Source organism: Parus major, chromosome 11 (genome assembly GCF_001522545.3).
Source record: "Parus major isolate Abel chromosome 11, Parus_major1.1, whole genome shotgun sequence".
In the NCBI taxonomy this organism is placed as follows: Eukaryota; Metazoa; Chordata; class Aves; order Passeriformes; family Paridae; genus Parus; species Parus major.
Genome location: NC_031780.1, coordinates 7,841,469 through 7,859,322, shown reverse-complemented (window position 1 = coordinate 7,859,322; position 17,854 = coordinate 7,841,469). Strand labels below are relative to the sequence as shown.

Below are 17,854 nucleotides of genomic sequence, written 5' to 3'. Positions count from 1 at the left end.
AGGCCGCCGAGGGCTCCGGGGCCGCGGAGCGGGGAGGGAGCGGCGGGGGAGGGGGGGGTGGACGCCGGCAGGGTCGCTCCGCCCGCCTCGCTGGTGCCCGGGGCGCGGCCGGGAGCCGGGCGCGGATCAGCTGCGGCCCATGGGCGGCGGGGGCGGCGGGGGCGGCGCGCCCCGCTCCGCTGCGCTGGGCACGGCCTCGCTGCGGCCGCCGCCTGGTGCTGGGCGCCGCGCCGGAGACAATAGCGGCCGGCAGCACGCATGCTCCCGCCCCCGGCCCCCCCGGCCCGCCCGGCCCGCCGCCCTTAACCCCTGCACCGCCGCCGCCCGGCGCTGCGCTCGCCGCCGCCGCGGGACGCGGAGCAGCCGCCGCACCGACGAGCGGGCGCTGCCCCACGGAACACAACCCGAGACCCACGCCACGCACACATCTTGTTCTGCAGTGGGGCTAAGACCACCCGCGGGCCTCCGCGGCCAGTGTCCCTCCGGAGAGGCTGGGCCCGCACGGGAATCACCCTCGGGCCGTGGGGACCTCACCGAGCTCCCCGGGACTCGCTGCCCCAGTTCACCGGGCCGGGGGCGGGTAGGGGGTGGTGAGCGGCGGGACTACATCTCCCAGCAGTCCCCTCGCGGCGCCCCACAGTGTGCAGCCGCCGCGCAGCTCCGCCGGGGCGGCGCAAGATGGCGGCGCGCTGGAGCAGCGAGAATGTGGTGGTGGAGTTCCGCGACGCCCAGGTCGGGGGGCCCGGGGGCTGCCGCATCACCGCGCCGCGGGGGCAGCCCCCGGCCGGCCCGTGACGAGCGGAGCGGGGGGAGGTCCCGGCCCGGGAGGGCTCGGCGGCCCCGCGGGGCCTTTCGGCGGCGATGGCCGGGGCTGAGGCGGTCTGGAGTCGTTTGCGCGGAGATAACGCCTTAATTCACGGGGCACTTAATTTCTAAACTTAATTAGGTCTAGTATTTTTTTTAAAAAATACATTTTTAGGCCTAATATGCGATATTGCCACTTCCCACACGTCTTTCATCATTTCCTTTTGCCGGAGGTGCTCAAGGCCAGCGTGGATGGGGCCCAGAGCAACCTGGTCTAGTGAAAAACGTCTGCGAATGGCAGGGGTTGGAACGCGATGAGCTGTAAGGTCTCTTCCAACACAAACCTTTCTATGATGTTTCTTTCTAGGTGTTTCCCGGAGACTGTTACTGATACTGTCTCACTGCCAAATAAATGACTGAGTGTTGCTCGATTAAAATAAAAAGTGGGTTATATTTTTTTGTAAATAGCAAAAAGGTCAGCTTGTGGTTGTGAAGCTGATGGTGACAGTAGAACTCTGCTCAGAGTTTGCTCACGTGCTGTTGTAGAAGTTGTTCTTACGTCCTTGGAAGTGTTCGTGGCTAGACTGGACAGGGCTTGGAGCAACCTAGTGAAGGTGTCCCTGCCCATGACAGGGGTTAGGGACAAGATGATCTTTAAGGTCCCTTCCAACCCAAGCCATTCTAGGATTGTGTTCTAAGAAACATGGGGGTTTAAAGGTGTTGGCAATAGCTTAACAAAGCTGAATACAGTGGGTGAAATATGAACTACTTCAGCAGGAAACCTAGAAAGATTTTTAAAAAATATGTCTGGAAGCTCTCTTGTCTCATTTGTCCTCTTGTGCTGGAGCAGTAACAGCTCTACCTTCACCATTTCAAACCAAGGCATTGAATCCTGAGTGCTGCATCCAGCCTACCCTCTGTAAGCTCACAAAGCTTTCCACTTTTGTACCTCAAAAGCTTTGTATTAGCTTTCCTCCCAGAAGCGTTAAAGCAGCCTTATCTGCTACTGAGGATTTGTCCTCGAGAAACCAGTCATGAGATACGAGGGTACATCTTCCTACATCACAGGTTCATGTTGCATCTGGCTCAGGAGATGGGAGGCCTCATGACTTTATTGCTTACTCATAACGTCTGGTGTGTGGGAGCAGAAGGGACAGGTGTTGCTATCCCCTGCTGCAGCTGTTGGTTTCAGTGTCGCTCCTGCACTGGCACAAACCTTGGCAGAGGGTGAACGTGGGGGTTTCGGTCGCTTTACTCCGGTGTGATCTTCCTGGAGCTGTTCTGACCTGCCTTCTGTCCCATGTGAAACCAGAGAACAACTGTGGCTGGGGCTGCCAGACTGCTGCTTCAGGCTAAACTCATCTATATATTTATGTCTGAGATTTTTTTAGGAGTCTGCAGGAACATTTTTGCAGGTGGGAAACCTGAGCTTGAGAAATTGGAGCACCTTGGCTGAAATCATCCAGTGCCAGTCTTGAGCTCTGCATGTAGGCCACACTATCTCCAAAGTCTCTACCCTAAAAACAACCTGAATGGAAACAAGAATCAAAAGAGCGGGCAGGTGTTACATTTATAACCAGTACACCTCTGCAAGCACTGCAGTTGTCTTTGTTCATCAAATGCTGGACATGCTGGAGTGTGTCATGAGAAAACTACAGCACCCGCCCTGCACCACATCAGAAAATCATTGTGCTTTGGGGCCTGTGCTACCTACAAGTGTCATTTTTCTGTACAAGGTGACAGAGGTGGCAGTTTGTGTACTCTTCTGATTGAAACAAGACCCACAGGCCTTTCTTGGGCTGTTTGCACTATCAAAAGGACAGTAAAACTCATCCAGTGCTGATATAGAACTATTTGTAGCAACTCAGTATGTGGATGGGAGGTTAGGTATGCAGGGAACTGGTATTGCTTGTTATGAGTTTGCAGCTCTTGAAAAACAGCATAGCTGTGTCAAATTGGGTTGGTGTGTTACCTTTCAGGTGGAGAGTGGAGCTAAATTGAAACTACTGAAAGTTCAGACATGAAAAGGAGTTTTCCTTGGCTTGCTTAGCAGAAATCAAGTGAAATGTCAAAGTAGTTGCTTGAAGTCTGAGAAGATGCTGCCTGGGCTGTAGGTTCAGAGCAGGTTCTCAAATGTGCGGTGCTCCTGCTGTGCTTACTCATGTCATTGTTATTCCTCAACAGCAGTTCTAGCTATCCACAGTGTTGTTTTAGGATAAAAACTGCTTTCAGGTTGGTTCATTCAGTTTCAACTCCCCCCTTCTGGAAGGTTGTGCTGTAAAGACTGACATATGACTATACCAAGCACATTAAATGACAGCTGTTTGGTTTTTTTCCTGTGCCTAGATAAGACTCTTGTATCATAGGGAACTGTTTGTTGCTATAAAACAACTTGTGACCCATCAGACTAGCAGCCTGACATGTGAAACGTTTTATTTCATTCTGATTGTTCTTTACATTTTATGATGTTTGGTGCCTGGAAGAAAACAGTTTACCAGTGTTCATCATTGAAAACAATTTGTAAGGATTTATGAAATCCTGGTGCCAACACTAGAAAAAATAAACTTGTATATGAAATTATCAATCACTTTAAATTGGCATGGTTTTTTTCTGTCATGAGGAAAGATGGCCCCAACTATAGGAAATATGTCTCCTGACTAGCTCTTCATCACATGAGAAAGCTCTGATTACTGTAGTGGCTTTAGTGATCCTCATTGTAATTTCTCAGAAGAAAAATGTGTACCATCTGGGAAAAGTTATTACTTCTGTTGATTTGTTTGTTTGTTTGTTTTGGGTTTTTATAGATGCAGTAACCTACTTTTTTGCAGGTTTTGTTCTGTGCTTTGCAAGGTGCTGTGGAGTCTAGAAAGCTGGAATTGTTTGTTTATCATTTAGAGATCTTTAAACTAGCTGCTTATTTACAGCATTAGATTTAGGACTAGGTAAACCTTGCCAGAAAATTACTGCCTAGGAAAAAGTACTGAAAGGGGGTTGTTCCTGGAACAGTAAAAGTGGTGAAATGGGGTTTGGTTTACCATGAGCTCCTGTTGAAACTCTGCAGGCAGCTTGAGCTATTTGCCATGTGGTCTCTAGAGAAGAATGGGTCCGTGATGCTGTTTTCCCCCTTACTTGGGGTATTTGCAAGGAGGGGATGGGCCTTGGCTGAAAAAGCTCATTTTTGATTATCCATCATTTGTGATGGGTATTCTGCTGTCAGATCTGACTGAAATTGAGTGGGATTTCTGTGTTGTCTGTCAGGTTTTAGTGATGCTTGTAAGTAGTAACTGTGGGACATCTGAAGTCTCGTTACATCCATGCTGAGAGCACTTAAAATCCCGAACAGCATCAGGAGATACATCCTGAGCCTTCAGAGAGGCAGCTTTGAAGATGTCAGCAGTTAGTGTGAAGAATGTGGGGCATATTCTGGTTTTGTACTGTGAGTGCTCAAAACCCTGTTGAAGTCATATCTATGTTTATGGGCTGAACTGTTCAGCTTTTCAAGTAAAATTTTCCTTTATTCTTTTGGCATTTAAACAAGATGGTCAGCCAGTTCATTCTGCACAAAAAGAGGGGGACACTATATCCACACAGTCCTTTTCTATTTTTTTTTTTTTTTTCCTAATGGCCTTTAAGTTATCTCATAGCCTTCTTTACAAGCAATGCCAAAGTAAATTCTGATGCCTCTTGGCCATCTCTCATTTTTGGAGACCAGCCATACACAAATGGTTGCACTTCTATCTCCCAGTACATATATAATTAAATCTGGCCTTGCAATGAAAGAGAGAGACTGAGAAAGTTCCTGAGCAGGAGCAGAGGCTGATTAATACAGATTATTAGAGACTGCTGATTGAAAGGCTGCAGCTGTGATTGCCATAGCAGGAAGAAGGGAGCAAGGTCTTAGTGCTCATGATGTTGTGTGCCAGGTTTTGTCTTCAGTTTATGCTACAAAGATGTTTCTGTGCGCTGTCCTGCATCCCAAAATCAAACACTATGCCCATTGCCCCTCTGTACTTTAAGGGGATGTTACTTTCCTGAACTCCTCCCTAAAGCCATGTGTTTTGACTGAGCAGCTGAGCTGACAGGTATTATTTGGTTTTGTTCTGTGTTTTTCTTTAACAGGCAACTGCGATGTCTGTGGATTGCTTGGGACAGCGTGCTGTACTCTCGGGGTGAGTGTGACAGTCCCTGTGAAGTGACAGTCATTTCCACAAGCCAGACCAGCAACCTTCAGGCTGATCTCAGCTGGAGGGTTGATGGATTGTTTCAGAAAGGTGCAGCTGAATTCTGTTCAAGGCTTAATGGAACCAATTTTGGGTCATGTTCCCAATGGGGTTCAGAGTGGAGAGACAGCAACAAGAGCACAATAAAATACTGGTGTGGCTTTCCTGGTAAATTCTTTCCCAAATCTCCATATGGGAGATGGAGCATCATGAGGTACTTGGATTGTCTTGAAATATGGATTAGATTATTTCTTAACAAAATTTTCCCCAGATATTCCCATGGGGCTCTCTGACCTGCTTCTCTGCTGGTTCAGTGCGGGATGATACTCATAAAACACAGTAGGTGCCACAGACTTCCAAGTTGCCCAAGTTTTCAGGAGAGCTTGGTCTTATGTACCCACCACCAGGGCAAGTCTTCAATCAGCTCAGCAGTGCCTTTCCAGCTCCTGCATTTTAGTACTAACAGCTATTTCTGTCCCCCTGTCAGTGACACAACTGCCACACCAATTAGGATGTTCATTTCAGAATCATGTGAGTGTAGCTGATCTTTGGTCAGCCTTCAAGTAGCCAAGTCCTTTGGTACAGCTCGAACTTGTGCTTGCTTCCATGTAAACCCTTAGTCTGGCAGCGCTGCACAGGAATAACAGGAGTGCTCAGAGAACCTGTATGGTCACTTTGCAGCTGAGAGATGATGCTCATATGGTTAATTATGTAGGGTTCATTATGTTTTGATGCTGGCCTTCCATAGGGTTCAGCTGGCACACAATTATTTCTGGGCAGTTTGTTTTACTTGTGAGATGAATCACACAGGATGATACCTTGCTTTGTGGGGAATTGGCCACATCCAGCTGTATGTATGAGCTCAGGTTTGCCATCATGCAGAATTATTTCTGCTGCATATAGAGTTAGCTCAGGTAAGTAATGGAACCAAATCTGTGCAGGACTGTGTCCACCCACGTTAACAAGCTGCTGCAGCTGAGCATCAGCTCTGTGCAGGTGTTTTTGTACTGTCGGTGGAACCAAGCCCTCAAACTGGTGTGGAAAGTAGCACCCACATAGAATCATCTTTGTCAAGGCTCATTAACTCTTGCTCAGAGCAAGATATCCAGGCTGAAGCTGTTGCATTGCACTCCCAGGCCTGTGCCACTTAGGCTCTGCTGCTGCAGCATTAGGCCTGCAAAGCCTATTTGAATGTGTTTGCACCATTTCCCAGCACTTCCTTTTGTATCCAAGTTATCTGGGTTTTTCTGTGGTGTAAGCTATCTATTACATTTGAAGATCCTGTTTACTTTCCCTGTGTTTTGTCTTTGTTGGGGGGGACTGTGTTTTTTTTTTAAAGTCAATTTTGAATATGTAGTCAAATGTAGCATTTTCAGAAACAGTGTTTTCACTTGTCTTGTGAAATGCTTCTCCTCTTTTGGTTCACAAGAAGTTTTGCCTCTAGTTACAAGGCTGTGAGCTCCATGTGAGCTTGGGGTTGTGAGTGCAGCCCCTTTGTGTCTGTGTGTCTTGCAGTCGCCGTTTCCTCTACATTGTCAACCTGGATGCGCCAAATGAGGGTCACCGGAAGATCTCCCGGCAGAGCAAGTGGGACATTGGGGCGGTGCAGTGGAACCCCCACGACAGCTACGCCTACTACTTTGCAGCCTCGGTAAGTTTACTCATTTAAAAGCTGTAACTCATTGACTTCTCTGATATTTCTTTCATGGGTGAGCCTCTGCAGAACTGGAAGGCTGTGTGGAGCTGGCACAGACATGATTCTGCAAGTCACATTGCAAGATCAAGGCCTAACTCTGATTTACTGCCAGCAAGTTGTTCAGCTTGATGGCTTTCAGTTATTGGGCAGTCAGGGTTGAATCTAGTTTTGCTTTCTTGTCATTTACAAAACACTTTGCCAAATAAATCAAGCATCCAAATGGTCCTTTCCTGGAGTAAAGCTCTCTTTCTGATTTCCGGTCTGAGATTTGTGCACTTCTTGAATTTTTTTGCTCTGTGCTGTTTTGTTTTCACCTCTCTGTCTTGCTGCTCAGCTGTGGTGCACCAGGCAGCCTGTAAATCACACATGTCAATACTGGCTTGCAGCCTGGGGTTTGCAGCTGGGCATGGACTGGATCAGTGAGGAGTTTCATGGGGCAGTGGGCTGGGCTGAAGAAGCAATAATGGCTGTGTGAGACCAAGTGCAGTTTTTGGCTCTGCTCTGTACTTGGTTGTCATGCTCTGCAGTTTGTTCACCAGAGCCCTGAGCTCTGCTGGTGGAAATCTCCCACATCACCCACAGCACTGTGGCAATTGGCATCAGCCAGGTGCAGACTGTTCCCAGGGTGAGCTGCCTTTTCTGATGTGTTGTGTCTGCTTTTGTAGCCTGAGAATCCTGGACTAGCTAGGGATGGAGAAATCTCTCCATCTATTCTTTTGAGAAAACACCTAGTTGAAGGTGATTTCTTAGGATTTTTGTTCCTCTTACTTCTTGGGTTTACTGTGTTTTTAATTAAAGGCAGTTTTAAATGTGGACTGGTGCTGTCAGCTGGGAGCCTCTGCCTGTTTGCTCTCTGGAATTCCCCAGCCTGTGTCTTCCCAGCTCTGGCACATGACTGATTGTCTTAAGGGTGCCTTCAGCAGTAGTCTGCTTCTGAGCAGAGAGTTAGTAAAACTGGCAAAAAGGTGTCCTTCAATGCCACTTCTGGATACAGTCTGTGGAAACCAAAACCAGGTAAGGAAGTGCACTGGGCAGGCCACAAGTGGAGCAGGAGAGCTTCTTTTTAAACACACTCTGGAGACAATATCCAGTGATGAGTTCATGCTGATCTGAACAAGACGCTGCTGCAAAGGGGAGCTGTGCCCATCTTGGCCATCTGAGCACGCCTACTTCTTGCTGCTTTGAGTGGATACTGGAACCCATCTTGTTTGAGACTGAAACCAGGTATTGCTGGCATCAAATCTTGCTGCTTCTGTTTGTAAACAAAGATGCTATGATGCTCTGGGGATTTGAACATAGTTGCTGACACACACTGGTTGAGGAATCCCCAAGATGAGATCAGGTAGCTTTTTCAGTTTGGGTCAAAAATACCACCTTTAAAGCCATTTCGCTGTGTTGAAGACAGACCAAGGATCTTATCCCTCTGCATCCTTGTGGATGGGAAGGGATGTGAAATACTTCCATCCTGTTTGCCAGCAGCCTCATCTGGTTTGTGATCCTGTTAATCTGAAGTGGTACAGGCAGAGGGGAATCTGTCCTTGTGTTTAGCTTCTTTCCAGAAGAGCTGGAGCAAGTCCTTTTGCTGAGCTTGTCTGCGTCTGCCCTTTGGCTCAAGCATCTTTCTGGGGACTCCTAAGCTGTTGTTTCAGAAATGCTGTTGTTTTCAATTGTAAATCTGTGTATTTTCTTTTGTGTGGCCACAGATTCTTGAACAAGGGGATGATGAAATTGTTGGAAGTGAATACTGATACTTACAAAAACCACAGTTTTTTAGAAAATGCTCCTGTTGGGAGGAGCAGTCTCTCTGGTGATCATTATCTTGTATCTTGTCTCTGGAGTCCTGAATAAATCCCACTGGGTAATTTCACTCTACCCCTTAAATACTTCTGTCAATGAGAAACATGCAAAGGGTTTTTTCTTGCCCTAAGCTCTCTTGTGCAGCCCTGCTGTGAGTAGTTAGAGAGATGTCATATATTATTGCTGAGCTGGGATGAGACCTTCCTTCCATTTCAAAGAAAGCAGTAATGTTTTATCTATCTGCAGGTTGAAATTCACATGAAGCAGTTTTGGGGTAGGAAGAAAATCCACCACCAAAAAAAAAACCTGCCACAAAAATTTTAAAGTAACAGTTGGACTCAGTGATCTTAGAGGTCTTTTCAACATCAACAACTGTGTGTCTATGAAGTCTCTTATCTTTTCCCTCATCTATCTAAAAGTCTGAAAACAAGGGGCTAATGAAAATAACATTTTAAGGCTGTGTTCTTTCTGGATTTGCACAATCAGCATGAATTTCCAGCCATAATCCACTGTGCTTGGTACTCTGTATGCACCCACAAAGGCAGTTTCTGCCCCAGAAGGATTAGAGTTGGCCTGGCCTGAAGTGAACCTTGACTGAGACAGAACATGAACTTACAGCACAATAACTAGTTTCAAGTAACTTTGTGTGTGGCTGCATTTGGGCAAGGATTTATTCCTGGAATGAGTGAAGGAGTGAAGTAATGTTGTCATTGATACATCTGGTTTGCCATTGTCTTTTACAGCTAGTGATAAACACTTAAAGTTTTTCTCCTGGGCTGGCAAGAATGGGGGGAGTACCCTTGAGGAGGTGACCTTGAAGCCATTGGACTATATTGTTTGTATTTGGCAATGACCCTCAATTATCCCAGAAGGGAATTGAGAGAGAGCTGAGGACAACCAGTGGTAATCCATCATCCCTCTCACCAAAAACTGCAGTTGTGAATCTAACAGACTGGCAGGGTATTCCTGCAGAGAGAATTTGTCTGCCTGTTGCCTGCAGTTACAGCATGTTGTTAGGAAATAAAGACTCTGAAAACATAATTTTGTGGATTTTGCAGTGTGGGATTTTTTTTCTCCCGTTCTAGTTTATCTCTGGTTTTAAGTGGGTGTAATTAAAGTGTAAGCTTTTGAATGTCCTTGCAGCCTGTAGTTCATCTTTGCTTTCCTGCTTTGGGCAAGGACTTGGCTAATCACAGCATGACTCATTGATAACTGTGGTTGTTCAAAGTGAAGGAAACCTGATCCTAACACACAGAACCATGTCCTACCTTGGTGGTCTGAGACTGTCTCTCCTTTCTTCCATCAAATTGCAGAGCAATCAGCGTGTTGACCTGTATAAGTGGAAGGAAGGTAATGGGGAAGTTTGCACATCTCTGCAAGGACACACACGTGTGATCAGGTGAGGAACAAGCAATGCTGTGGTCTGCTGAGTGGAAAGAGATGCCTTGTTTCATAGAAGCTGAATGTTTTGGTCCTGGCTTCACTCAGGCTCTGAGCCTGTTTTTACTCACTTTGGATTGGACTGCCTTCCCATTTGGTGATGATGATATGCATGAAGTGGCTCACCCCCTCATGGCTCCCCCAATGTATCAACTTAGCCCTTGATGGCTTGTATGTCATTGCCTTAGGCTGCTGTCCTTGTAAAGAGCAGCAGCCATCATCTGGGAAACAGACAGCATGTTTATGAAGTTGAATCTCAGCTGTGTTTCTGTGTGATAGCAGCTTAATTAAGGCAGGTAATCCCACAGACCAAGTTTAGAGAGTGTTACAATGGCGCAGGGGAGATTTTTACCTCTTGTTTTAAAGTAATATTTCAATGCTGTGTTGAAAATGCAGCTGAAGGACTATTTTTACTCAAGCTTCTGACTGTGTAAAGTATTTGCAGCCCTTGAAATTACAGTTGTTTGGGCTGACTGGAGGCTGTTTGTGTCCCAGGTGCACTTGGTGTTCCCAACAGGGAGGCATCCCAGAGTGAGCGGTTGATGCCAAGGATGTGTGGTTACTGAGAACTCTTTGAGACAGTGTCCCTTTGCCTGGAGGGGAAAGAGCACGCACACAGTAGCTGTAAAGTTCAGGGCTAGGAGGATGTTTCACTGGAATTTACTTAGAAGCATTTCATTGCTTCTTGGAATTTACTTAGAGAAATTATTAAGATCTTGATTTTTCCTTTAAAAGTTTCAGTAGATGTCATGGAGCTGCTGTGAATTTGTTGGAAAATGTACTGGCTGCTTGTGGGAAGTTGATGCAAACCCTGTGTGTGCTTTTCTTTACTGATCTATGATTTTTGTCATTGCAGTGACCTGGACTGGGCAGTATTTGAGCCAGACTTACTGGTCACCAGTTCTGTGGACACATACATCTACATTTGGGACATCAAGTAAGAATCAGTATGTTTCTTCATTTTGGGGAAATCACTGGACTCTTTTCCATAATTATCAGCTTGCAGGGCAAAGCACGCCCTGATGGGTGCTGCTCTTTAGCTGTTTCCAGGGACTTCAGCTCCTTCCCATTGTCTCTAAGACAACTTCTGCTCTCCTATTTTCAAGTCAGTTCAGAGTCAGTGATGGGCAGTAGAGTGGTACAGTTAAGCTGCAATTGTCTGGCTTCACTCCCTACCCACTTCAGCTATTTCCTCAGAGGCTTTTCTTGGATCCCAAGGGTGTTCTACTTGTTGGGGTTTTTTAGCTGAATTAGTGAGCACCATTTCATGATCCTATAGCCATTTTCTACTAAATTCAGTGATTGTTGCTGGTTCTCCCTCAGTGATGGGAAGACTGACAATGGTATTCAGGAAGGTTTTCCTGTTTGTACCTTGCCTTGTTTCCTGGTGCTGCTTTCTGCAGGAATATTTTCAGGGTAGCAGATATTTCCAACTCTATGTCCAGATTTAAGCCCCACATTTTATACCTGAGAAGCCAGGAGCTGGCACTGTGACTGCTGGGATCTCTTGCTGGCTGTACAACTCTTTATAACCTGCAGCAAATCACTTTCTTCCTGTCTGCCTCCCTTGCTCAGTTATAATAGGAGGATAATTATATAACCCCACTGCACCAGGCTACCCGGAGGCTTGCTTAGCTCCTATGAACAAGCACTTAGATCCTTGGTTAAATGGTGCTTGAGAATGACAATATATTATTAATGTGTAATTAAAAGACATAGAGATAAAATAACTGCCGGTTGTTTTCCTGTGATACTATCTTAATACCAAGCAGAAAAAATAGAGATTTCTGAAGGTTGTTATCAAAAGTCCTCCTTTAACTCTATTGTTCCCTTCCATTGTTTTGTGTCTGTATCACTTGCTTAGAACTGCTTCCTTAGGCAGTCTCTGAAAACTTGTACATCCCACTTGTGCTAGGAAAGGCTCTGAGCTTGCTGTGGCACTGAGGTCCTGGCACTGCTGGCCTCCAGCAAATTAACATCCTGCTGAAGTGACTGTCTCTAATGACACCCTAGGGAGGTAGCCCTGCAGTAAGGGCACCTGGAAATTCCCCACTTAATTTTTCATACAAAATAACTTTTTGATTAAGCAGAAACTCTTAGAGGGAGAGATGCAGTCCATTCCAGAAAATGTTCTGCTTTTCAGCAAACAGAAAAAGCTGAAGACAATATTCCTTCTTTTCACTGTAACTTTTCATGAAAGAGCAGGTGAATTCCTGAAGAGCAAGGCCAGGAAGTAAATTATTGCCTTGATCTATGCACTGGCTGCTAGGAGTTGTCATGGTGCCGCACTGGTTTCTGCCATTGCGGAATTTGGTTTGTAGACAGACAGAATTTAGTCTGCACACAGCTGGGCTGATTTTCTACTAATTTTGTTATTATATGCTAGACATGAAGTTTTTGCTCTGTAGTAACTGCTCCATCTGCTTTGAATCAGGATCTGCAAAGGCTCGACAAACGCATCAGTGGCTTTTGTCGAGTGCTTCCACAGCTCTGTTTATTCCTTTAATCCTCCTTGGAAAGGCTGTTTTGTTGCTTCCTGCAGCAACAATTTGTGAGCGCTGTTTCCTTGCCTATCCAGTTGTAATATGCCAGACTTAGTGTATGTTTCTCCTCCCTCTAGTCCAGTCCAGCTCTGTCCTCTGTCCTAAACTCCCTGTTGCATGTGCTGGCAAGACAAGATCATAGAATGGTTTGGGTTGGAAGGGACCTTAAAAATCTAGTTCCATCCCCCTGCCAAGTGCAGGGACAGCTTCCAGTAGACCAGGTTGCACCAAGACCCATCCAGCCTGGCCTTGAACATTTCCAGTGTGGTTGTTGTCCTCCAGCTGGTCACCTTTATTCCATTTAATGCTGTTGTCTTTTGGTAAGCAGAAGGAACGTTAAGTCCCAAGGCAGCAATAACGTTAGCACTGGAATAGCAGGGAGCTCGCTGGGAAGGGTGGATTATGCTGTGTGTACTCACAGAGGCCACATTGTATTTCAGAGACACCAGGAAGCCCACAGTCTCACTTTCTGCAGTTGGTAAGTCTGATTTGTGTGATGTAGGCATTAAACAACATTTCTTTTGCATGCTCCTACTGTTATTCTTCCCTCCCTTCACACTCTAAGGCCAAGCATGGAAAAGTACAGAAGTGCCACCATGTGTGATTGTCCCATGTAGGAGCAAGCTGAGCAGCTCCAGTTCACGACTCCTTTTAGAGAAGAGAATTCAGAAGAGATGTGGAGCCCCTTGAGGTTTCCAGGCATGGAGGGCAGTTATAGTACTTGGACTTGCTGCTCTGATGTTGGTGAATGGCCATGTGGAGCTTCCTCCCTGCTTTCCACCTTGCTGTGCTGCTTGTCCTGAGTTGCTTGCCTGTAATTTCCTCACGTCCTTTTATGTTTGACTGAATCAACCAAGGAACTAAACCATGCCTCAGGCAGCTCTCTGTGCCAGCCTGTCCCCTCACTCACTCAGGGTTGGGTACAGCAGCTGGCTGTATCCACTTCCCTGCAGCACCTACAACATGCAGGGAGCACACAGGGTGTGTCTTTGGGCTGTGCTTGTTCTGGAAAGGCTCTTGTCCTGGCTGCTGGCAAGGTGAGTGTCCAGCCCCTGCAATACCACCTGCTGGCAGGTGCTGTGTATCCGTCCTCACTGGCTGGAGCTGGGACTAGGCACAGATGATGAGCAAAATGTCCTTTCCCTGAGTTACCATCCCCAGTACTGGAGCAATCCTCACAACATGTAACTCTCATGCTCTGCTGCTTACATCTCCTTAGGCTACACATCTGCAGCAGCTCCCGTTCCCCTCCCAGCCAGCAAACCTCTCTGTCACAGAAATGCAAAAACCTTACTGAGTCAGAGAGAAGCAGTGGTCAGTTCTGACGTCTGGGGTGAGGTTTCACAGCTGAACCAGCCCAGCAGCCTTCTCCTCAGAAAGCTTCCTGCCTTCCTTCCTTCCCCCTGTGCCTGATGCTGTTTAATGCTGGTCCAGACATTTGTGTACCCTTCAGTGAGTGGATCAAATCAATCAACTGGCAGTCTATTTGCAGCTTTTTATCCCTCAAAATAGCTTTTAGCCAGGTTGTCAGGATGAATCTGCTCACCATGCAGCAGGAGGTGGGTAGTAGAGGTGAGGAGTAGCAGCAGGCTGTGATCTGTTCGGCTTTCTCGTGGATCTCACCTTTCTGATAGCTCAAAAGGTTTGAAAATACTGGTGGAATAAGGATGAGCAGATGCATTATGCTTACAATACCTGAGCAATCCACATTAACTGGAGCTGTGCTTTGTTTCTATTAGAAATAACAACCCATTGTCTGATTTGACCGAGTCCCTCATGATATCACATATAAATCATATCTAGACCATCATCTGGTTTCTTTACAGTGTCATTGGTGTCTTTGATTTCTGTGGTGTATTTTGACAGATGGACCTTCTGGTCCACCTAGTCAGTCCACCTCCAGCTAGCCACACCCAAGGTCACCTGCACTGCAGCTTTCTCCTACACCTGTATTTTAATCATAGATCAATAGCACTAGTTGCCTATGTAGCAACTGATAGTATGGGGGGTGGTGAGGAGATGAAACAGACCCTAAGCACCTAGAAGTAACTTGAATAAAAAGAGGGGATTTGGGAAGGAGGTGATGAACTTACATTTCTGGTCTGGAGGAGGTTGTTCCATTGGAGCTAATGGACCATGAGTATTCTAATCAGGTACAGCCCCTGGCTAGAAGACGTGATAAAGAGCTCTAGGAATGCAACTGGAACACTTGCTTTGCTGTCCTGAGGGTACAAATGATACACTGAGGAACCAGGAGTTAATAATTTTCATGGCAACCTTTATGCTGGCTTCTGGGATATCTTTCCTCTGAACTGTCTTTCCTGTCCTAAGAGCAGCTCTAGGTCCAGGTGATGGGACTTCTGTGCTGTTTTCTCTTTAATTGCTTGTTTTGGCCTGCTCTATTTTTACTGCAGCTGGAGCTTCCCAGGTGAAATGGAACAAGAAAAATGCCAACTGTTTAGCAACAAGCCATGATGGGGATGTCCGAATATGGGACAAAAGGGTAAGCTGAGGGATTTTTCATCTGTCTGTACGTATTCCCACCTACCCAGTACAGATACTCCTCTGGTGACAGATAAATACTGAGGAAATGTACACTACTTTATCCCAGATCTCTCTTGTGGGTCAGTTTAAACTAGAGAGAATTTGGAGTCCAAGAGCCTGAAGAGAGCATGTAGGTAGCCTCTTTCCTCAGAGACTGTTCCTATTAACATTTTCCTTTTGATCTCATAGTACTTAACTGTTTAACTGAGCATAAAGTGTGGTTAGGGCTGCACTTGGTGTCTGGAATTTGCCATACCTTCACAGGATTTTTTCTTCAACTACTTCTGCTGAGCTATTTGCCATTCCCCAGCAGGGGTGGTTGTTCTAACTGTCTTGCCCTGGTTAAAGTGTCTCTTTTTTATGCCAGAGAACTAGACCAAATTTCAGGTGTCCTGTGCTGAGAAGGACAGTGTCTCTCCTTGCAGAAACCCAGCACTGCAGTGGAGTATTTGGCAGCTCATCTCTCCAAAATCCATGGTTTGGACTGGCATCCTGACAATGAGTATACACTGGCCACTTCCAGCCAGGACAACTCTGTCAGGGTAAGTGTTGTTTCTGCGATTCCTTCTATGACTTGGGAGTAGGAAGGATGGTGGAGCAGATCCCCTTCTGCTGCTGCTGAAGTTTTGGGGAGTGCTTTGCCATTGGCAAGATCTGGATCTTTATTGTTTGGTTTCTGGCCACCTGGTGTGTTGAGCCAGAACTGCACTTTCAGAGCAGGCAGAGGTCATTGAAGAATGGGTGTACATATGTTTGCCACATATGTGGTGATTGGGGCAGTACTGAAACTGAAAGCAACTGCCTCTGCCTGTTGCTTGCCAGAAAGGAACAGACCACACATGCTGGAAGAGCCTTTTTTCTGAAATGCATGTTGCCAGCCTCAAGCTGATTTCAGCAACTTGTGGGGAGACATACTTCAGCCTCTGGAATTTCCAAAGTCATGTTGAACAGGATTATCAATAAGAGACTGCCTGCAAGCACTGCTGTGCAGGGCCTCTTACTTGGGAGAAAATAGTGTGCTTTGTATGTCAGCCAAGTGGAGTTCATTCACATTGAGCTAAGCTCTGAGGCAATTGATGTGTATTCTAGCAAAGCAAAAGGTTAGATTCTTCATTAGAAAATTAGCAGTAACAGCAGGGTGGGCCTGCCTCCAGCCTGGACTGGCACGTTGGCTGGCAGCCTGCAGGGTACCTTGTAACTCTGAAAGCCCAAGCAGGCTGCCTGTCTCCCTGCTCTAATTACTCAAGCTATGATCACTGTGAATATGACCCCAAGTAACTCATTTTCTAAGGGATGCTGCCAGCTGCTGATAGCTTGGTATTTGTCCTTTGGGGCCATCTCTGCTGTTAATGAATGGGATTACTAATGATGCTGTGGGCACCCTGGCATGCTTTTTGGTCTGTTCTATCTGCAAGTCACATGGAAAACTACAGTCTGAAAGTATAGCCAGCTGACTCCTGCCTTTGCTTGCCTTTCTCTTGGTTTGTTGCTTTTTTTTTTCAAGTTCTGGGATTACCGTCAGCCTCGGAAATACCTCAATATCCTTCCCTGCCAGGTTCCCGTCTGGAAGGCAAGATACACGGTGAGTGAGAAACTCCCACCAGTTCCATTTGTGCTCTGAGAAGAATGCACAAAGAGACATTAAATAAAGAACTGCCATAGGATTTCTCACCAGTTCTACTTGTAGACATTGTTAAGTTGATTTTAAAAATCCTTCTTGGTGCCTAAAAGGTGTAGAAAAGCAGCATCCAAGTGGGAGCATTCAGGAGAAGGAGCGAGCAAGCACCTACCCAAGTGAAGCTGAGGCTCTTAACATCAATTATAATCCTCAGAGATCTGAATGTGGCCTGAAGCCAGTGCTGTGCCTTGAATCTTGATCCCCTTTTCCTGTCCAAAATGAGGGGTGTAGGATTGGTTTCCATGTTCCTCTGAGCATCGTGACCCTGAAGATCTGCTAGGGCTCAGTCCCCACGTAGCAGTTCTTGCAGCTTCAGGCAGACTGCAGTAAGGATTCCCAGTGAAAAGTCAGTGATGAAATCCCTCCAGCCTCACAGATGAAAAGTGAGGAAGCAGCAGAAAGAAGTTACTCATCTTAAGTGAGCTGCATTGAGTGTCTCAGTGTACTACATCTTACCACTTGAAACAGTTTTTTTGCACAGCAATTGCCTTGGACCTTCCCAGGTTTTTGCCTGGTTCTGTTTTGTGCTGAGCTCATTTAAAACCTTCATATTCGTGTTGGTGGGAAAAGGGAAAAATGAGAGTGTGGTAATAGCAGCATAACTCTCCCTGGCTAACTGGAAAGGTGTTTCTCTCCAAGCCTTTCAGCAATGGACTGGTGACAGTGATGGTCCCCCAACTCCGTCGGGAAAACAGTCTCCTCCTCTGGAATGTCTTTGACCTGAACACGCCTGTCCACACTTTTGTGGGACATGATGATGTGGTGCTGGAGTTTCAGTGGAGGAAGCAGAAAGAAGGTGAGTTGAGGGTTGAATGTGCTGTCTTCCCTACACTGTGGCTGTCAGCTAACCGAGGGTGTGGAGACCTGGCTCCTGATTGCAAGGCTGTTGCTTTTTTAGTCTTGCCTTTCCTTCAAGTATCTCCTGCCCACCTTCGTGCCCTCCACTGCCCCCCTCAAAGTACAGCTGTTCTGAACTGGTTTTATGGCAGTGCTTTCAGAGGCACTGCCTTGTTTCCATGCTAACAAAGCAAATCTACCAAATGCTGAGTGGGTCAGTGGTGACTCTCATTGCTTCCACTCTCCTGGGAGTATTTTTTTAACTTCCAGAATAAATTGTGCAAATTATTAGATA

General features: G+C 46.5%; 1 protein-coding gene across 6 annotated transcripts in view; it reads left to right on the top strand.

The window, feature by feature from the left end:
- The first annotated feature begins 342 nt into the window (after positions 1-342).
- The window catches only part of WDR59 (WD repeat domain 59), a 49,093-nt gene continuing 31,581 nt past the window's right edge, over positions 343-17,854 (top strand). Inside the window, exons 1-10 of one of the 6 annotated variants that reach the window (XR_004499026.1) lie at positions 343-732; positions 4,924-4,973; positions 6,540-6,675; positions 9,831-9,916; positions 10,814-10,894; positions 12,941-12,978; positions 14,915-15,003; positions 15,470-15,586; positions 16,549-16,626; positions 17,362-17,518. Coding sequence is in view for 5 of the 6 variants with exons in the window: in XM_015640081.2 (XP_015495567.1) it covers positions 679-732; positions 4,924-4,973; positions 6,540-6,675; positions 9,831-9,916; positions 10,814-10,894; positions 12,941-12,978; positions 14,915-15,003; positions 15,470-15,586; positions 16,549-16,626; positions 17,362-17,518 (886 nt within the window). In the remaining variant the exon portion in view is untranslated. The other 5 variants (XM_015640081.2, XM_015640082.2, XM_033517150.1 and 2 more) reach the window with 5 other exon arrangements.